The sequence below is a fragment of the Amphiura filiformis genome, chromosome 14 (assembly GCF_039555335.1).
Source record: "Amphiura filiformis chromosome 14, Afil_fr2py, whole genome shotgun sequence".
Classification (NCBI taxonomy): Eukaryota; Metazoa; Echinodermata; class Ophiuroidea; order Amphilepidida; family Amphiuridae; genus Amphiura; species Amphiura filiformis.
In genome coordinates this window covers 25,282,157-25,304,688 of record NC_092641.1, presented here as the reverse complement: position 1 = coordinate 25,304,688, position 22,532 = coordinate 25,282,157, and the positions used below count along the sequence as shown (strand labels likewise).

Here is a 22,532-nt window from a genome sequence, read left to right as displayed (position 1 = left end):
CAGCGCCCCTGATTGGTTAATTGCAAGATATAGCCATCTGAGTAACCAATCAAAATAGATATTTTCAAACTTTTAATTTGATAAGCTTATTCTTCTTTACTGCCCTATTGACTATTCTTACCATATACACTTTCTTAGGCATGTAAATAGACTTAGTGTGCAATATGTTTCCACAGAAGCAATCTTCCCCTGCCCTCCCCTCTGGTTCTGTCCAGCCAATACTTATCTTAACCCCCTGCCCACTCCCTCTGGTTATGGCCAGCCAATATTTCCCTTAACCCCGTGCCCCCATCCCCCTGGATAAGTCCAGCCAATACTCACTTTAACCCCATACCCACCCCACTGCTTATGTCCAGCCAATATTTACCTTTACCCGTGGCATGGCCACAAGTGTTTCTGCAATTGCCTTGGCAGCAAAAGGTATTCCTATTATAATAACACGAGTAGCATTCAGTAATGCCAGGTAAGTGAAAGCCTGTAAGGAATCAATAAAAATAGAATAAATGTTTGAAGCAGAAAACAAATCTTGGTGATTTAGAGTATACTACGCGAAATTCACAGGGTCTCGGCACATTGGGCTATTCAATTGAAATCCGTACATGGACGACATTAAATCGTCCACACAGGAAGAGTGAATTGCAATAGGATTTCTCCATTTGAAATGAACACTTGCTGTGTAGGAGATTAAGCACGGACATTAGTATCACCAAATTACTCCAAAAACTATTTAACTACAATTCAGGGACTTGCAAACCCGGGCTTCCAGTCAAGCAGTGCAGACACTAGATCTATATACCATAATGAGCCTTCGCAGCCAGGAATAGCTCCTCGTGTTTCTTCCAGGACCTAGATAATTTGAACTAGAAAAAGATTGCGACCGCCTGCGACCGCAAGTGCACACCCTCTTAAACATGTTAAATGAGTTATGACCTCAAATCTGTGAAGCTTGAATTTATGTGTAGTAAATGCCACCATTTTTGCCCAAATGTATCCAGATATTAGATTTTTTTACCCAAAATGCTTTTTCTAAGCAAATTGATTAATTTCAATGTGTCATCATGCGGCCTTCAAATTCTCAAAACGGCTTCCATTTGCATTGAACATTTAAAAAAGCGTGTCTTGTCATATTTATCCAGTTATAAGCATAATATACAAACTGAATAATTTCAGTCACGAGTTCCTTCAAATAGCCATTCAAAATTATAATAGCCCTATTCAAAATATACATAATTATCTCGAACTTCACACAATGTGACTTTCGGGTGAGTAGATCAAAATCATAATAGCTGTGGTTTGTAGCCTAACACTGAACCTGGGTTTGGCATTAAAGTGTGAGTATACATTATCTTAACTAAGTCGCATGGCTAAGATTAGTGAGTGGATATAAAAAGAGAGGACCGCCTGCTGGATGAATGTGGGAATGGTATATCGTGGACGTGTTTAAGCCTATAGTATTTTAATAGGCAGTTGATCAACAATTTTGGGGAGGGGGTATAAAACCCAAAAGACTTGGACAAGTCTAAAAGAGCTTGGCGCTCCACCCACGCGAACCGTGTATTGCTTGACAGACACGTGTCTTTCTGAATTTATGCAGGCGCATGATGGGACTTTATTGACGCGCGCAGTAACAAAAACCGAATAAGTCTCGCCTATTACGAGCTGATCATAGTGTAGGGCGCTGACTTGTCTGGTTACGCGATACCAAATCAATCACAGGCTGTGACAGGATCATCAGATGCAAACTATTTTTGTTTAATTATTCTGATCATTATTATAACTTGACCAGAAATTGTGACAATAGTTCGCACAAAATTACCGCAAAAAGTAGGATTTTTTTTCGTAAAAATAAATTGTGGGTTTTTACTGGGGAAAACTGTGGGAAAAGGGTTTTGACTGGTGGGTTTTTTGTTTGATCTTCATTTATATCTTATTCTTTTTGGGCCTGTATGTATTATTCACCATCCTCATATTATGTCATTTGTATTTCATAGTAATACATATTCTAAGATAAACATATAAACAAACAAACAAACCTGTGCTACATCAATGTCATAGCCCAATGATGTATGAAGGATGATGGTAAATAACGCACTTATAATAGACACTACAGGCAGCATACTAGTACTGAGACTTTGTACATAGCCAGCCTTCTCTAGAACACGGCGTTCTTGATTGCGTATAGCTGAAAATTGAAGAAACACTATGGACCACAATGGCTTCATCCCAATGGCATAGTTCAATAACCTCAATTAAACAATCATAGTGCAACATTTGACCTCAAGTTGCAGAGTATGAGTTTTAGTACCCACATTTTCAAAGGTCATTCAATGAATGTACAAATGTATTGGGGTTAAAGAACTGTGCCCTTGATAGATGAGCATGTTGCGGATCCTAGTGAAACAGTACTTTTGTATTACAATCATTTTCATCACTTATACTCTACAAATCAAACCAGAAACACATATACAAAATCATCATCTGGAGAAGCTCTACGGGGATTCGAAATTTTGCGAAACGTGTGTCATACCCCTTGAGATGATGGGGTTTTCATGGCTTGATCCCAGAGGGGCGTAAGTTAACAACAGAAACAGCCAAGCCGCTCAGTCCCGTCACACTACCACAAGATTCCTCAATGACCAGCGATCTTGAGCATGTACGGCCATCTGTTCTGTTGAATCATCCCTTCATCGTACCATGCCTACCCTAACCATTGATAATCTATGCCCTTACACACATTGGATAGGTTAAATGGGTGGTGCATGGATATCATGTCTCCTTTTGCCACAAGGTGGTATAACTAGAGCGCATTCCTTAGAGCTCTTTACACCAGGCTGTCTTGTAGCAGACAAAGGATGGGCCCTAGGAATATCAGCTGGCGATTCCTTACAAGACATGCAAGAGGCTCAGTGTTGGCAATGTCATATACTGTATGAGCTTGTATGATTGTGTTTGACACATGATCTGTATGCCAATGGCTTATAATGGCGAAATTGTTTTGGTTTTTGTTTATGCGCTTGTCAATAAAGTCCCAACTTACGCTTGCAAAAATTCACATCATGCACCAGTCATGCATTTCGCAATGCGCAACTAGGTGCTGCGCCCCGGCTGCGCCCAACTGCGTGCATGCGATTCTATATCATTACATGATGTTATATGAGTCTCATTTTTGCCATTTATAACAGCCAAACAAACTTTAGCCTGCTGTCCTCATTCGTCAACTTTCTGGGTTGACGACTGAGAGACTTTTAAGTGTCAAAAACGAGACGGATTTTTCAACCAGATTCTGATTGAATTGAGACTGCGCATTTGTGTCCGAATTGACCTTTTGGCCACAATTATTATTACATGTTATAAGAATTTCAGAGCCCAGTACAACAGCACGGTACACAGACACCGATAGGTGCACAACCAAAGCCGTGCGAGATTATTTTCACGAGTCCAACACGGTACAAGATTTTCTGTTGTCACTACAAGCATTACACAGATGCGCAGTGTAGATGGCTATGGCTATGGATTTAGATTTAGTCTAGGGTTATAGTGGGTGGGGATCTGAAGATTATTGCTCCATTCAATCCCAAGGACAAGAGTTCTCAAAATTCTATTCATGTTGTATTATACCTTGCTCACCATGGTCATTTACATAATTCAGAGAATTATTATTACACCCCCCTCTAATACTATGCAACTTGGATTTTAAAAAGGTAATAATTATAATTACAGGGTTTTGATCTTACCTCCTATTTGCTTTGCAAATGGAATCTCCCAAGCGTACATCTTGATAAGCTTAATGCAAGTGATAACTTCACTCATGAGACGTACGCGTTTATCTGTGATTTTAATGCAGTGTTGACGAAAGCGAGTTATCAGTTTGGACAAAATAATCTGTATATGAATAAACACAAACAAAACCAATTGAAAAATATTGTAACGATTCGACTCAAGAATGACTTTAGTTCTGCCTGTAGAACCTGCGGTTTTTTGGTCGCCTTATCACTGCTTTTATCACCTGATGCAATAAGCCATCTGATGCAATTTTATTTAGACTAATGTCTCAAAAGTCCATCTTTCATCTAATACCCCATCTTTTTCATTTTCTCATCGAAACCCCTATTTTAAAGTCTCACAGCCCTTACAGCTGTATCAATTTCATATAGAACTGCACCCAACCCTCCTCCATTTGTTTCACTGACCTGTAGTGGATAAAACATGATATAAGATATTGTCCCAAGAACCGCCGTCCAACCAAGGATTACGTAAGAGGCAATGAGACTGAACACACAAATGAAAACTCCAACGATTCCCATTGGTAGGAACATACCGAGATCAAACACTCTTTGGCTGTCATTGGTACACAGATTAATGATCTGATAAAAAAAAGGAAGAAAAAACATACACGTATTATTAGTGCTATGTCATGTATGTTGAATCCTAGCTTAGATTCCTCTCCTTTTTCAAAATTCTGTGACGAAATTGAAGTGGTCAGTTCCAGAGACATCCATTTTTGACAGCTGCTCATTCCCAACACCCCCTTTCAGATCAGTTCAGGAGACCCCATTTTTAACCGCTGATCATTTTATCAAGACCCCCCCTTGGCCGGCAGATCAGTTTTATTACATCATATTTACCCAGGGTAACCCGATCAGCAAAAATGCTGTTCTTACACGGGGCCTTGCATCATATAACAATTGCACAACAGAAATTTAAAATTACATATAATACAACAAAAATTATTAACACATATCAAATCAAACCAGCATGACAAAATAATATAGCACCAACTAGAGAAATAGTTATTTGACCAAAAACAAACAAACAAATGAACATCTCTATATATAAATACACTTAGCTTAAACCATGGAAGTACTTCTAGTACTTCCTTGCTTAAACTTATACATATTCTTAAAACATTTTAAATTTGAGGCGTTCCTTACATCATAATCAATTTTGTTCCATACCTCAACACCACTGTACGAGAAAGAAAATTGAAAATATTCGGTATCATTACCATTAGAGCAAGGTTCCCTAGACCCAGTTTTCTTTTACCCAGTTTTCTATCTCAAGTTCGGATCTGGCGGTGGCACACCCTTATCAAAAAAAACAACCAAAAACAAAAAACAATATGTGAACGCCTCACCCAAAACGTTTTAGCTCTCGACCATTTTCATTAAATTTTGTCCCCTTGAAAGTTGTCTTACCTCCCTTGTCACCTTCTGCCCACCCGCTGAAAAAGTTCTGGTTACGTCACGCGTCACTTAATAAACGGTATCTTACCTCGCCAACAGATTTCCCCTTTAAACTGCGCAATCGTAAGATTTTATGATAAACCATCGCTACCAATGCTGCTCGTATCCTTCCAGCCACACGTGCACTCAAGTAGAACCCCAAACTCAAACAAGTAGCCGTTGTCAACTGGAGACTTGTGAACGCAACAACTAATAGGCAGCCGTAAATGAAGTCAGGTTCAGGTGATTGTGTAAAGGCTATGAGTCTACGCATTACGACAGTCTGAAAGAAATGGATTGACAACAAGTTTTTTGAACTCATGGGCATGTGCAATACCCGTCGTAGTATCGGCCTCTAAATGTATTGGTTGCAAAGAGGCCTAGGCCTATATCATGTATTGAGTCAATCAGAGATATGCCAAGTATGGCCAGTAGGACTGCTGAAATATATTAAGCTTAAAATTGTTTAAAAGATCTATTTCAATTGGTTACTTTGATGATTAGTAGGCACTGTAAGAAAAAGCAGTAGTAGTATAATCGACCGAGGGGTTGAAGAGGCAATAACAGCTACTGAAGGGTTGGAAAGGAAATAGCTACTGAAGGGTTGACTCTTATTCTAAGCGGACCTCTAAATGACCCTTGCTTGGCCTAATAAACATGACATTTGATATCCCCAATGAATTTGTGAAGTCATATTCTACATGTGGTCCGATCCAATATGGGTTACAGATGCCCATGGGGTTGAAGAGGTAAATGGGTTTGACGTTTTGTCACATCCCGTACAGACCATGTACACCCCCACATACACAAAAACTGTGCTCATTTAGTCCTGTCTAGAATGAACTTGTTCAGCAGGGACAAAAACAGAAATGCAGTCACTATTACTCACTGAAGAGACCAAAGCTGAACTGATTGATATGGCAAGGGAGAATGCACTACAGATGACACCGCTTCGCATGATATATAACAACGCACTGAACAGTGACGCATCTTTACTTCCATGCTTGCTTAGTAAATGAGCCCATCTTGCCTCAAGCCTAAAATAAAAAAGAGGAAAATCAATCTTACAAAATGCATACATGTAGGCCTGTATGGCCTATGCATCTTACGTAATGCAAGTTATAAGTAATCTTAAGGAATGGGATATTAACGTTTACCGACGTTTTCACGTATTTTTCGTGGGAGCTGAGAGTACACCAGACCTATCGAATTGCATTCTGAATACGAGGAATGTCCTTCTGATATCAAATAATTTTGAAGGACATTCTTCGTATTCAGAATGCAATTCGATATGCCTGATGTGCTCTCATGTCCCACAAAAAATACTGTCCAAACGTCCATGCCCCACCCCTTAAATTGTTCGTCAATATATTGAATTCATGAACCTTAACCCAAGTGTAATTAGGGTCAGACTTTTGCACGATTTCATTGTACTTTTGTTATTTACGGCAAATATTGCGTTATTCTTGATGTCTATTACGCTGCTGCGTGTTAGACTTAGGGGGGTCTTTTTACTCTTTTCTCTTCATCCTTTGCTCCTGTATCCTCTAACAGGATCTAAAATAATATATTGTTTTGTGCATATGGACCTGCGTGTTTACCTCCTTTTGAACAAGCGCCACCCATGTTGGTTTTGGTCGTCCGACAGGGCGATTAGTTTTACGTTGGAATTTAGCTAGGGCTTTATTGGCATGCTGGGGTTTCTTCTGGGAGTCTGTATAGATTATCTACACAGTGTAAACGCCTTCTTTTAATGGTTGTGGTCCATGGTTCGGTATTTGTGTTTGTGTATATGTCGCCATTTATCGTTTGAACCAATTTTGGGATTAGATTTAGAAGTCGGGTATACACTCGGGGTTGAAATGATCAAATTCCTCAAAGTACTCTTCACCGTTGCAAGTTGAAAATTGTAGGTGGGCGCTTCTTGGCATGATTAAAGTCCCATTCAGTGATCCAAGCAAAAGTGTAAACAAATGAAATTGTGTACGAATTACTTAAAAGTAAAGGATACGTCATTAGAATTGTCATTAGGTATTTTTGAAATGAAAGATTTGGAAAACATTAAGGAAATAGCATTGTTGACAAAGTTTAAGCCCCATAAGAAATAAGCAGAGAAATTGGGGGAGGGCAAAATTTTCAAAAAAATAAGGCACAGTCTTATCCACAATTTGAAGTATTTGACGGCCTAAGATGAACCGAGGCAATGAGGAGCGCAATCCCCCCCCCCACCACCACCACCCACCCACCCACCCACTGGCTACGCCACTGGCTATAAGTGATCAATTCACCTTTTCGGTAAATCCCATAAGCCTTTGCGAGTACACCTGAGACCTCGTCATTTTACGTCACGCCGATCTGCGCCGATGCGCACATCGTTTATCGAACATCGTTACTGCGCATTGCAAGTCGGCGTGATCTCAAATGACGAATTCTCAGGTGTACTCGCAAAGGCTTATGGGATTTATCGAAAAGGTGAATTTCAAAAAAGTGTGATAACTTGACCAACATCCATCTCTTTCACAGTAAAATAAATTATGTTTCACAAACCTGTGACTGTTCATCTCGGATGAGTCTTTATATGAAGCAACTGTTAGATCCTCAGTCTTCAGGGTTCCTTTCCATCCCTTGATAAACAGTGGAGTGACCCATGATAAAGTGAGGATTGAAAGCCAGCTAGCTTTGTCTATTGGAGGCCTGCAACATTCAAATTTGATTTACAAGTTAAATTTTTAATTTCATTCCTCGGAATACAGCCTGCATAAAAATAATATGAAACACATATATATTAAAAAGGGCCATAACGTAGAGCGGCTACACCAAAAGGAGCATTTTCCAAAAGATCCACTCCATTCCTTGGAACTGTGGTGAGCAAATAAACATCTCAAAAAAAGTAACTAACCCCCTTAAATAATGACCATTATTAAAAAACGGGCGATTGTATTACAAATCTGTAAAATGCGTTGGAAGCAGTAAATTGTATTGATTTTGCATTCAGTATAATGGAAGGAAATCTGTGTAATGATATCTGAGTATTTTTGTATTGTATGTAAGTGCAACTTTCAAATCTGGACCTCACTACATTAAATTGACCGGTGTTTTATTGTTTTCTGGGCTATCATATCAAATGATAAATTCTGCTTCCAACGCATTTTACAGATTTGTAATACAATAGCTCCTGTTTTAATAATGGCCATTATTTAAGGGGGATTAGTTACTTTTTTGAGATGTTTACATTAGTCAAACAACACGACCTTTGCAAGTAAGAATATCAGAACACTTCTTTACTTGAAGTTCCTCTTTTTCCATGTTCTTCACTTCTTGTGAGGAAGTAGTCCTGTTTAGGAATTAATTGTTGTCAATCAATTTGGTCTTCTGTCTATCAAACAGACATACAATGCACAGCGTCATCATCCCTATCTTCGTGTCAAAAATTGCCGTGATAGTACGGCGAATCCTCTCGTTTTTCAATAGCTACGCATGGCGATTTTGTTCGAGATAGGCCGAGCGACTCAGGCTAAGCATAGTACGACTATCATGTGAGACACCACCAAGTTCTATTCTACAAATTATTACGATTTGCGCATGCTCTAGTATCCCACATGGTGTTGCTATTACAAGGAAATTCGATTTGTTTTGAGGTAAACCCCAGGTTTTGTTTCCAATACACTAACTTGAAATGCAATACACTAATTAGCGACCATTGCTGTTGGCTCTGGATACATTTTTACTGCATTTTTGGCGTAACGATTTTTAAATCGTAAGTTCAAATTGTGATATATTTAATTTTGAGAATTGCAATTATATAAAGGAACACAAATAGCCCATTCACCTAAAATCCAGGTGCTTGTATTGAATATTCGATCACACGTGTATTTCACAATGCATATGTAAACTTTCTTTATCTATGTCAACAATAGAATATTGATTTCACCAACGGAGTATGGAGCTATGAAAATATATTTATAATACAGGGTGTTGACACTGTGCAATGTACGACATAATAGCTACATACAGCTACATACTTCTGATTTTCAACTTTTCTTCAGTTCTGATGAATTCATATAAATACTAATATTATGAATTCCTGTCGAGAAAGCTTGTAATTAACGAAAGCTATAGCTTTGATCAAAAATGTCATTTTACCGGATTTAATTAAAAATTCATAATTAAAAACGTTAATAAGATATTTAAATTTTTCTTTTTGATTTTGAGAGCATTGGTTAAGTTACATAAAGTAGTGCAAACAAATGGGCTCAAATTTGATTGCAAAGGTGGTTTCTAGAAAAGGGGTAGATTTATTTTGTTGCAAAAGCCCTTACATCCACAAAAGGCGCGATATAAAAGAAATAATAAAACCAATAGTAAGGCTTGAAAATGGTACCAAACCTATTCTTTTAGTTTCTATTCATCAACACTTTATCCGAACTCAAATTGAATCAAATCGAACAAGTAATACTTGCACAATTAAAAAAAGCTGTTTTTCTCAAAAAGTAAAAAAGTGGATGTAAGTGTAAGGGCTTTTGTAACAAAGCTCTTCAAATAAAAGTAATGTTTCCTCTACTTATACAAGACCAGGGACAATAAAACTTTGGGTGCTCCATTCTACTTCAGTGCCAATGAGGTTAAGAAAATGGTTACACTATTGCGCGTTTTTGACTCACCCTGTATTTCCTTGTAGAAAATAAACACCCTGTTTATGGACTGAACATCTTAGTGTTTTAAGTTGAGCAGTGTAGACATTTAGTTCATGAAGAGTGTGTTTAATCTTTTGTAATGAAATTTATATGCAGCTTTTTTTATTCAATTTGCCGACAACTTATGCACCTTTGCATCACTTAAGTTGCAGAAAATCTTATCACATTTTGAGAACGTTACGCTACTGTGCGACAGGTTAAGAGATGGTAGGGACATGTGTGTAATTTCATTCAACATTTAATAAAGAGGTTCTGTGTACTTTTATGAAAAATGATAACTCAATTAAATGGAATGTCATTTTAAATGAAACCTACCCTTCTCAGTTAATCAAAAGGAGTTTTTTTTATATTATTATTATGACATTTTACAGATATAAATTTCGTGCAATTGTAGGCACCTGTGTGCATTTTATGCATTTTTGCAGAGTTTGTATTAATTTTTGCATATCAATACCATCAATACCATAAACTTAATGACATTAATGATCCTAGTGTGTACTTTCATGGAGCTGTAGGTAATTAAAAATAATGACAAGTCAATTAAATGAATTAGTGAAATACATTAGTGAACCAGACATGTGTCAATTTTCAACTTTAAGTGCATATCATTAGATTGATAAACTTTACTTCGAGGACTGTTAATTAAATGTAAAAAATATCATAAAATTTGTATTATATCGCAAATTTCAAAATTCAAAATTATTTGATATCAGAATGCAATTTGGTTTGTCTGATTGATGTGTTCTCAGCTCTCAGCCCTTAACGTTAAAAACGAGTCAGTAAAATGCGTGATTTAAACGCGTGATTTGTAAAAGTTTACAGAACTCGAGAGGAGACAACCTTCTGCCAGCAACCCCTCCCTCTCAAGCTTGTCTCCGCTAGCTGATATTTTAGATTTTACCGTTTGCTAACGTGCAGTGACTTTTTTCTTCTAAAATAGCCCCTGCCCCTGGGCCTCATGGAAGAACAGAGGATACCTTAAAACACATTGAATGAGTAACCCAGGCAAAAGAAGAAATAAAACAAACAAACAAACAAACAAACAAACAGAACAAATGAGTTAAATCAAATAAAATCGCTATTTAATTCTAGCGCTTATGTTGCCTATTATGTTGTCGATCGTGATCGACTTTTTTAAACCAGAATTTTGAAAACAATTTGAGCTTGGCCTTCTCAGGGAATGTTATAATATTGCGTAAAGATGTTTTTGCAGTATAATTACTAATATTATGAATTCCTGTCGAGAAAGCTTATTTACTTATTTGTGTCAAAAATGTGATAAATTGAAGCTTAAATTTCTTTTATATATCAATTATTTGTTTTTGACCCTTAATTCAAAGAAATCTGGCAACATTTGCATACAAAACAGATTTCTCCTTTTTCCACAAAATGTAATTTTTTTCTGTCAGATATGTCCCCTTTTAATGAACAGAACAAATGAGTTAAATCAAATAAAATCGCTATTTAATTCCAGCGCTTATGTTGCCAATTTTGTTGTCGATCGTGATCGACTTTTTTAAACCAGAATTTTGAAAACAATTTGAGCTTGGCCTTCTCGGGGAATGTTATAATATTGCCTAAAGATGTTTTTGCAGTATAATAACATACCTTATATCCGTTTTCCTTTTCTTGCGCGAATTGATTTTGGTATAAGTTGGGTTGTACACAGCATGTGTAGCTTCCTGGTATGATCCAGAAGAATCTCTCCTACTGTTGCCATGGTTATCATTGCCATGATTGGTGTCATCATTTAGACGCATTGGCTTGGATGAATTCATCATTTACTGGAAAATAGAAATGCACAGTTCAATGTTATAAAATTAATCATGTTCGGATCTGAGGTAATATAACAGCACATATTGCGAATCCACTACGAATCCAATATGGCGTTACTCTCAACTTGAGATGAGACCCACTATAAATTATAATCATGGAAGTAAGAGACATGGAAATATAGTCTAGTCAATATTAATATTGTAAGGGTGATTATTTTTTTGCTATAGTCAGTAATTTTTGGATATGTTGTACAATATATACTAGAGAAGCAAAAAAGTATTTGTCCCTTTTTTATTTTATGTGGGCGGGGCTTAACCAGCCAATAACAAAATGGCCGCCATTTTCCAGATTTATTTACTATATGTGACCGTCCACGGCGAATGAGCCGTAAATTCCTCCCCGGTCAATTTTGTTTTATTTCGTGTTTAAAAATAAACATCATAAACGGTATATCATTTGACTTCAAACGATATCCAGAAGCGGGGTTATGGTTTGTTAAACTTTGCTCCTTCAACAAAATTATAGCTTTTTACGTTTTTACATGTGTCTCTTTTTCCACATTGTTGGCAATAAATATCAAACAGTCATAATTGGCGGTCATTTCAAATCATCCCCAAGTCAACGAGGTTTAAGAAAGTTCTCTCATTGTTAATTGTTGGTTATGCATACCTGTACAAAATACAATGCCTGGTAACCCACCACTTGAACAGGATTTAGCAATATAAGCAGCTCTGTTGACATATTTCTTTTTGTACAAATCCAATAAAAATGAAGATGTTAAACTCACATTTTAGTGACGTTTCACCACTACACTAGTGGTTTCATCAGACTGGCAACTCATCACATCTGACTGCTTCCTTTGCGTATGATCTCTAACACGTCACTGACCAATGTTTCGGCATGGCCATGGGTAGCCCCCTCAGCCCCCTTGCTTGCAATATCTTCATGGAGTGGCTTGAGCAGAAAGCTATCTCTACAGCCCCGGAAAGCTGTCGCCCACGTCTCTGGAAGAGATACGTCGATGACGTGTTAGAGATCATACGCAAAGGACAAGTTGACAATCTAACTGATCATTTAAACACCATTGATCCTACCGGCAGCGTCAAATTTACTTATGAGCAAGAGCACAATGGTTCTATTCCCTTCCTTGACACTCTGATCACAAGAAAACCTGACGGGTCAGTGAAACTCAGTATATACAGGAAGAAAACGCACACTGATCAGTACCTTCAGTTCTCCTCCCACCACCACCTCCATCAAAAATTAGGTGTCGTCAGACCCTACTTGACAGGAGTGAGGCGTTAGTCACTGAGGAAGTGGACAGACAGAAAGAGGAGTCCAATATCCGCGAAGCGTTATCTGGCTGCGGTTATCCAGATTGGTCAATTAAAAAGTCAAACAAAATAGAGCCACTCCAAAAACAAAGTCTAACTCAAAGAATAACGATGACAGTGAAAAGTCGAAAGGCATGGTGGTAGTTCCCTATAGAGGGACTATCTGAGCGAGTTTCTAGAGTTTTCAAAAAACATGGCTTTTCTACTGCTATGAAACCCCACCGTACCATCCGCAGTATGCTTGTTCACCCGAAGGACAAACTCCTCCCGCAACAAAAAGCAGAGGCGATCTATGAAATCCCCTGCGGGGACTGTGCTGGCACTTACATCGGAGAAACCGGCCGTCCTTTCGGTGTTCGCCTCAAAGAACACCAAAAAGAGGTGGAGAAATTTGAAACTAAGCCCTACACTCGAGCCAGCCGCAAGTCATCAATTACAGACATTCACAAGTCAGCTATCACCGATCACGTTGCCTCGACAAACCATACCATCAATTGGGAGGACTCAAAAGTCATCGATAGAGAAGCTGACAAGACCACCAGATGGCTGAAAGAAGCCATCTGGATTCGCCGAAAAGGAAAAGACACTCTAAACAAGGACGAGGGGGCCTACTCACTCAACAACATCTTTGACCAACTCATCACGCCCTCTATAGCGGTTCCTGTTGCCTATAAAAGGAAGCAGTCAGATGTGATGAGTTGCCAGTCTGATGAAACCACTAGTGTAGTGGTGAAACGTCACTAAAATGTGAGTTTAACATCTTCATTTTTATTGGATTTGTACAAAAAGAAATATGTCAACAGTGAAATCTAACAATCCAAATGAACTTGTTCAAAAAAATATAGCAGCTATTAAAAGTTCTATAGCCATCTAAGGTAGAAGCTTATTATCCACTTCAACAATAGGATTATTGATTAGATTTTGACTATCGAAATGAGACGGATGTCGGGCCAGCTTAAGTTACCGATGAATATGACCTTCGTACACATTTTACACCGTAACTCAAAATACAATTTAGGGAATTTACGGCTCATTTGTGCTGCCGGGTCACATATCAGACAGGAAAGCTGCCATTTGCACCCCCAGGACTTACTCAAATCAACTTTTTTAGGTTCCTTGTATGACCCAAAAAATATCAACTATGTTCCCCAAACCAAAAACTAGCCCTAATGCAGATATTCAAAATGACCGTCAAAATGTCCGCCAAAACAGGGTTTTTTGACTAAAAATGCACTAAATTAGCCTTTAAAACACATTTAATTAATGAATTAAGGCTTCTGGGCCATTAGTTAAGGTTGGTCTGAACCCTGGAATTATGGAAACTTTCGAGCCTCATAACTGCTAAAGTGTTGGTGTAAAGTATATAAAAGTATACATATTTAGAATGGCAAAGACTTGATAAGTTCATCTGTGATGTCAAATTTGGGCCAAAATGCGCATTTTTGGCCCAAAATCCCCAAAACAGGTTTTTGGCCCACTTTTTTTCGTGCAACGTAAAAAAAAAAAATTCTTAGGCCAAATTTTTTTTATTAATTTTAAAAACTAGACAAAAATATCTAGGGACCGTTTTTTTTGGTTTTTTTTAATTTTGACCAACTTCACCAAAAATATTTGAAATTTGGGCGAAAATCGGGCTTTTTTATGATTTTTTTTGAAAATTCAGGACCATTTTTGGTGTAAATTTCTTGAAGTTGGTCGAAATTCAAAAAAATGAAAAAACGGTCCCTAAATATTTTTGTCTAGTTTTTAAAATAAAAAAAAAAAAAAATTGGCCCAAGAATTTTTTTTTACGTTGCACGAAAAAAAAAAGTGGGCCAAAAAACCGTTTTTTGGGATTTGGGGCCAAAAATTAGCATTTTGGTCCAAATTTGACCTCACAATTTAGCAGTTATGAGGCCCGAAAGTTTCCATAATTCCAGGGTTCAGACCAACCTTAATCAGCTGTCCTTAAATTATAATGATCTCATGCTTAAAATTCAAAATGGCGTCCAAAATGGCATCCAAAACGGGTTTTTAACTAAAAATACATTAAGTTAGCCTTTAAAAAACATTTTATGCTAAAGTAATACATGAGTAAGGGCTTCTGGGCCATAATATAAAACAACTGTACCTGTCCTTAAATTATGATGATTCACCCCAAGAATGTTTGTCAAAATCGCTTGCCCCTCCCCCCCCCCTCCTTTCAGCTTGCCAAAAATTGCTTTCCCCTACGTTTCGGCTCGCCAAAAAGTTCTTACCCTCCAAGTTTACCCTCACACTAGGGCTTATAATTATTGCACAGCCCCTAAAGTTCAATAAGTTCATTTGGTGCAGAGTCGAAAAGGTTCAATTTAATAAAAGTTGATATTATGAAGATACCAATTAGAGCCTGTCTTTGTGGGTAAATGTATTTCCTTCCTTTATCTTTCTCCTTTAGGGGCTGTGCAATAATTATGAGCCATGGTAGGAGAGTAAAAAAGGGGGGTCAAGAACAAGGGAAGGGCAAGCAATTTTTGGCAAGCCGAGAGGGGGGGGGGCAAGCGATTATATATGCAAATGTCCCTGCTCGCAGGACTTTGGGAGGGTTAAAAAACGATTCATCTATTCACAGCTTTTTGAATTTTTCAAATCAACAAAACGAATGTCAAGTTATGCAAAGAAATGTTTTGTAATTTTCGGGGAGTTATTTCTTTTTAACCCTGTATTTGGAAGCTAAACATCACATATCAAATTTATAATAATCAATGTAAAATTACTAAATCCAATACTCTAAACATTATTTTTAGTATTTCAATAACGTTTACAAAGTGAAAGGTAAGAATGCGTTTAGTGGCAGGTTGTCAATATACGCCTGTGATCAAAATATTAATGAAAATCTTACCTGCTACAACAATCCTGCTACAACAATGAACTAATTGTTCATATTTCCATTTGACTGCCAATATCAAACACAAGTTACAAACATGAACACGGAATAGAATGTACTCATAGTCACTATGGCACATAACCTATGGAAAAGTAAACGTTTCCTAGGGGATCAAAGATCAATTGTATACAATGTGTGGTAGCTTTTGTAAATGTTACCACAACTTGAACAAGTACTTTTCTGAAACAGAAGTAATGACATTTAAAGCCTGAATGTACGATCTTTTTAAGGGATGTGTTATGAACGTTTGGACAGTATTTATTGTGGGATATTAGAGCACATCAGACATATCGAATTGCATTCTGAATACGAAGAATGTCCTTCTGATATCAAATAATTTTTATTTTTGAAATTCGCAATGTAATACACATTTTATGGCAAATGATTAAAAATTGATATTTTGATATTTAACAGTACTCGAAGTAAATTTTATAAATCTGATGATTTATACTTAAAGTGTATGTAGGTGGGATGAAAAGCCGACGATCAATTGAAAATTTTGACCTTTCGTATTGAAGATATGGATTTTTTCCCCAAAACACCAAAAACAATTAGGTCTGGGGACCCGGCCTCCTTAATAATTATGGTGAGGGAGCCCAAGTACCCTAAATACCGAAATTTATTTTATTTATTTATTTAATCTGAGGTAAAATTCATAATGTTAGGGTAAAAATCATAATTTTAGGGTCAGATTCATAATTTTAAGGTAAAATTCATATTTTTAGGGTATAATTCTAAATGTAAGGTACAATTCATGTGAAAATGTATGCATTTTACGCACCCACCCCTTCAGCTTTTCGTGCCTCGGAGCAGGCCAACAAATTTGGGCTCCCCAATAATCAAAATCTTCCGGAGCCTCTGTAATTAGGGACGCACCATTTGACTTCCGGTGGGGGCTGGCAATGTTTGAAAAAAAAAAAACTTTCCCCAGTACATGAGCAAAAACACAAACAAACAAACAAACAAACAAACAAAAAAACTTTCCCCACAATCACTAAACAAAACTTTCCTTAAGGCCCGGTCACACTATGACGGACGATAAGCAACGAAAGGTGGCGAACGTGAAAATCACAAATGTTGACGGCAAAGCGACGTCAAAAAGAGGAAAAACAAGATTCGCTGACGAGTGGGAACGACCTTCAGCGACAACACGACGGCAAGGGACGAAAGGCTGCGGCAGGAAACGGAGACCTGCGACCAAAACCGGACGTTGTCTGGGCTGCGAGTGACGATGTCTCGACGGAGCCCGACAACAAGCAACGAGGTCGGACGGCTGGCAGCGGATTTGCTTGCGGCAAGGAACAGCAGCTGACGGTGGATTGCGGCGATGATGCCGTGACTCAGCGGCCGACATCAAAGCCTGTGTGTGTGCGGGTCGTATAGTCCACTTTGGCGTTTCCACTCTTCACAACGTTCTGATCATCCACTCAAAAATATCAATATCAATGATAATCAAAAATATTAACATCAATATGAACAATAATCAAAAATATTAAAATCAATATAAATAATAATCCAAACTATTAATATCTATATCAATAATAATCAAAAATATTAACATCAATATCAATAATAATCAAAAATATTAACATCAATATCAATAATAATCAAAAATATTACACATATCAATAATAATAAAAAAAATAGTAAAATCAATATCAATTACAATTAGTGTAGCTCTGACTTCCTCAGGACAAAGTACCTAAGAATGAGACATGTATACCGCCCTTGCCTACTGATGACTCTGAAAAGAGCCGTTCACTGAAGACTGCCCCTTGTCAACAGAGAACAAGCAGGTCTCGCCTATCTGCTAATATACATGTTTTTATGGCTCTGAAAAGAGCCGTTCACCGAAGACTGCCCCTTGTCTACAGAAACAAACAGACCTCGCCTATCTGCTGATTTTAAAGGTTTGATGGCTCTGAAAAGAGCCGTTCACTGAAGACTGTCCCTTGTCTACAGAAACAAGCAGACCTCGCCTATCTGCTAAATTTAAAGGTTTGGTGGCTCTGAAAAGAGCCGTTCAATGAAGACTGCCCTTTGTCAAGGGGCAGTCTTCAGTGAACGGCTCTTTTCAGAGCCACCAAAACCTGTATATTAGCAGATAGATCTCAGTCATCAGTAGGCAAGGGCGGTCTACATGTCTCATTCTTAGGTACTTTGTCCTGAAGAAGTCAGAGCTACTCCTGACGAAAGCTTGACAGTTCTAAACTTGTCCGATGGCAACCCGCTAAAAACCCACTAATTGTTATGAATTCCCGTCGTAAAAGCCTATCCCACAATCAATATCAATAATAATAAAAAAAAATATTACACATATCAATAATAATCAAAAATAGTAAAATCAATGTCAATAATAATCTAAACTATTAATATCTATATCAATAATAATCAAAAATATTAACATCAATATCCATTATTATAATCAAAGATATTAATATCAATATCAATAAAAAAAAAAATATTACACATATCAATAATAATAATAAAAATATATCAATATCAATAATAATCAAAATATTAAAATCAATATCAATAATAATCCAAACTATTATATCAATATCAATAATAATCAAAATATTAATATCAATATCAATAATAATCAAAAATGTTAATATCAGTATCAATAATAATCAAAAATATTAACATCGATATCAATATCAATAACAATCAGAAATATTAATATTTTTGATTATTATTGATATTTCTTTTTATATGAACTTCAAAATTGCATCATGCCGGACAGTCTATTGAAATCGAACTGACGTCAAAAAATGTCAAAAATCGCACAAAAAGGTTAAAATCGCAACCCATCGCAGACCACTGTTTCAATGCCGCAGGTACTCGCAAACGACCCGCCATCAACAGTCAATATCCGTCACTCTCCGGACAAAATTCGCAAGTCACTGTCGCACCAATATCGTTACAATTTCGTTACTTGCCGCAGGGTTCGAGATGTGACGTCACTTGCCGTTGTTTTTTCGTCAATGGTCGTTGACAACGACTACCAACGAAATTGTGACGACCTCAAAACGACTAGAGACGGCTTCGCACGGTATGGAAACGTCAAAGAAATTAGGGTTGCGGTCTCCAACGAAATTTGAACGGAATCACAACTACTTTTTTGTCGTCACAAAATTTTCAACATGTTGAAAATTTGCCGACGAACGCGGTTGCTAACGGATTCGTCAGCGACAACTAACGGCAACCCACGATGAGTGACGGTAAATTCAAAAGTGCAATTCGCAGCTTAACGTCGCTTGCCGTTCACCCCTATTCGTCATAGTGTGACCGGGCCTTTACTTAACTGTGTATACAATTTTGCATGAATATTGAAAAAACCTAGTGTAAAAACAATAACTTTTTTACCTCAACTTCCATCCACCTGAATGATGTATCCCAATATTTTGTCATATATACATACTTGTGGTTGAAGCGGTACGGAATAACAGCTATAAGGAACTCATCATTTGATATCAAGTGGGCGGTTTTTTTGGACAAAAAATTGCCCCATCTCAGACCAAAAAATTGCTCCACCTCAGGCCAAAGAAAAAAAATTGCTCCACCTCAGACAAAAAAAATTGGTATCAAAGGTGTCAAATGAACTTGAGAAAAGAGTAAAGAATATAATACAAAAAATTATTTCCCGGTCGGGGTGACACTGACACTCCTCGTAAGACTAGGGTCAATATTTCTATTTTGGGTCCTTTTCATTCAGAAATCCCTGATTGGTATTTTATGAACCCCCTACCCCAGGGGTGACAGTGGCATACCAAAATATACTGCCGAAGCCCCAAGGTTAATGATTTGTTTGGAGTGGTCTTTCTTTTCCTTTCTCTTTTTCTTCATTCTGTTTCTTTCTAGTTTCCTCTTCATACAGACCAGCATTTTGCTTGAGCCTGGTCCCATCAGGACCCCAGTGTGTTTCCACCTGGACCGACAGGTTAAACAAACAAACACGGAATAAAAGCAGAAAAAGATTTTTTTGAAACATCAACTGAATTTGCAACCGTCGTTGTAAAAATAATATGCGAATAAAATATCGCTGTCCGATTTGGTCAGGAATTGTGTTGAACATACAGCCTAATGCAGAAGTTAAAAAAGTTAATAGTGAGGGTGTTGGGCCTCTACCATTACCGAAATAGGTACAAGAATTGACATAGCCTTAACTTAACCTATTTTGATATGTGGCGATTTCATTTCATCAGTTGGAATTTGCCCATCGTATCGCAATTCATGCGAAACTATAAGCTTTTTCGGGCCGGCTGTGAGGTGTATGACGAATATTTGCGCTTCATCACTGTTACACAACGACATCGCCTGGTTAATAATTACTTTGTACAGCAGAGACACTAAAATCAATACCCGGGATCCGGATCGATACACGTGAATGACTTGATATGCAGACGAGAAATCTTTGGATACCGGGGTAGAAAATTATGAATATCCTCCGCAATTTTTTTATTCTGTGGATTCAACCTACCATGGCGATTTCTGCCATGAAGATATCGGGGCGATGACACTGTGTGTTATTCACTTGATATCACATCCCCTGCGTGAAGTATTAGGATCAAATCTTCCATGGAGGTATATTTATTTCCACTGGACTATATCTCAATGTTTTGCAACATGTTTTTCGATGTCCCTGTTTCCTGGGTGTGTGTTTAATTATAATTTTGCAGAACCCATACAAGCTCTTTGTAATCGGCATATTTGTTACCCAATTGCCAATTTGTTGGCACGAAAAGTTTGAATTCTTTACTCGTACCCTAATCAGCCTGAACAGGCAACAATTCCATATCAGGTAACATGTGTGTTCGGCAGATCGTACCCTAAATTGAATAAGTTTCCAGATCTGGCAACATCTTGCTCTATTCTACCCGGTAGATGCAGCTGGCCAGCTACCCGACATGAGCCGATAAAGGGAGGGCGGGATACTCTTCCCTCTCACACAAGTCCCCACGCTTTTTTGGGGTGTAAGGTAGTGTTCCCACACAGGCATTTTGTCATATAGTTATATGGTCACTACTTATATATATCTTATATTATATCTTGCCCACACAGTTCATTAAAAGTTGAATATTTTCATACTCCTTCCTCCTCCTAGTTAGTATGCTTCTCTATTTGATACAGTTGCTAATCAGAAATCGGAAATCTTTCTTCCTAATTCCCATTTGCAACCTGTTTGCATACATTGCTTCATAATATTCCATGCATACTTCAGTGCAGTGCCGAACATCATCTGTAAGTTCATCTCGATCGGGTACTTTTGTACGTTTTCCAAAACATGAACTGGCAAAGCTTTCCGCGTGAGGATTACCAAAATTGTGCATCATGATCAGTTCTTTTGCCACTACCCATTGTTGATCCATTCATTCTCTGCCAGGTTTCCAATGAAGTAATTCATCGCTATATGGTACACCTACTTCCTGACAATAAGCTTTCAATACACGACCGGGGTCCGCAAATAAGTCATCAGTGTATTAGTAAAGCTCGTACTGTTCTTTGAAGAAGAGCCCTGGTGGCAGAAAAATTCTGGCTGCTCAGAAATTTTCTTTCGCTTCAATTCATCATCGATTCCATGATTAATCATTCTCTCCCATGATTCGAGTACTTTAAACGGGTGACGAATCAGAAATGAATGACGAAAACCGTCTGGTATGTATTCATACATTCTTTCTAATCCAGCAGTGATATCTTTGCAGAACACAATTTTCTTGTTGTCAGGTGGTATACACTCTAGTTGATTTTTAATCCAAGAATAAGATTTGTCGCCAGCGAAGTAACCTCCTAGATATAAAAGGAAAGTAACATAATTATTATCGGTGGCAATGTGATTAGTGTACCTCTGACGGAAAATGAAAGATAAAATCGGGAAGGCAAAGGAAAAGAAAAGGGTCAAGGAGCCTGTTTCCCACCAAAGTTCACCCGATCATAAGCCAAAATAGTGTAAAATACCAAATTTGTTGCTACCAAAACATGGCACAATAACATCTTATTTTGGAAGCTCGAAGACTTAAACATTTAGGCCTATGGTCTTTCTAAAAAAACCGCTATGCGTATTATTATCCCACCGATATTACCGGGTCATATTGGTGCAACCAGAAAATGTTTTTCGTCTTTGCCCCTGACATTTTTATTTTGCCCCACCTGACCAAAAAAGCTGGCTACGCCCCTGGCGAGCACGGTCGATCCAATTTAACTGGGACAAATATTCTTAAGTCCCGCTACTTCGTCGTTTAATCTTAAATCTTTTTTCTGATGACGTAAAATCGATAATATGTTTCCACCAGACATTCCACATAACATATAATTGATTTTCCATCAACACACATTCCTCAGAAGATAAAAATGCATTGAAATAGCTTGAATAACGAATACTTGTTGAACGAATTTTCTACGTCGAAGATTCGCAGTCAGTATGGCCCTTATAGAGGAATATGGAGCGAAACTATGGCCATTTATGCATATAATCAGGCGATAATAATCATTCGGTCCATTGCTTTAACACTAGAACAACCAGGGGCTGTACCACCCCCTAAGATTTTTTATCCGTCATAAAAAAAAACGCAAGTGTTTACGCCCAAACGACCTAAACTTG

General features: G+C 37.7%; 2 protein-coding genes across 2 annotated transcripts in view; one reads left to right on the top strand and one right to left on the bottom strand.

Annotated features, from left to right (window-relative positions):
* LOC140169870 (ATP-binding cassette sub-family C member 5-like) overlaps window positions 1-15,981 on the bottom strand; it is a 40,415-nt gene extending 24,434 nt beyond the window's left edge. The window contains exons 1-9 of the mRNA XM_072193181.1: window positions 15,887-15,981; window positions 11,525-11,700; window positions 7,770-7,916; window positions 6,112-6,259; window positions 5,272-5,505; window positions 4,191-4,364; window positions 3,735-3,882; window positions 2,034-2,182; window positions 368-475 (exon numbers count right to left, since the gene is read on the bottom strand). Of these exons, the coding sequence (XP_072049282.1) occupies window positions 368-475; window positions 2,034-2,182; window positions 3,735-3,882; window positions 4,191-4,364; window positions 5,272-5,505; window positions 6,112-6,259; window positions 7,770-7,916; window positions 11,525-11,697 (1,281 nt within the window). The 5' untranslated portion in view covers window positions 11,698-11,700; window positions 15,887-15,981. The remainder of the gene's footprint in view (window positions 1-367; window positions 476-2,033; window positions 2,183-3,734; window positions 3,883-4,190; window positions 4,365-5,271; window positions 5,506-6,111; window positions 6,260-7,769; window positions 7,917-11,524; window positions 11,701-15,886) is intronic.
* Window positions 12,593-12,997, top strand: LOC140169313 (uncharacterized). The gene has a single exon (XM_072192571.1). The coding sequence runs from the start codon at window positions 12,593-12,595 to the stop codon at window positions 12,995-12,997; it is 405 nt and encodes a 134-aa protein (XP_072048672.1).
* Window positions 15,982-22,532: the final 6,551 nt, after the last annotated feature.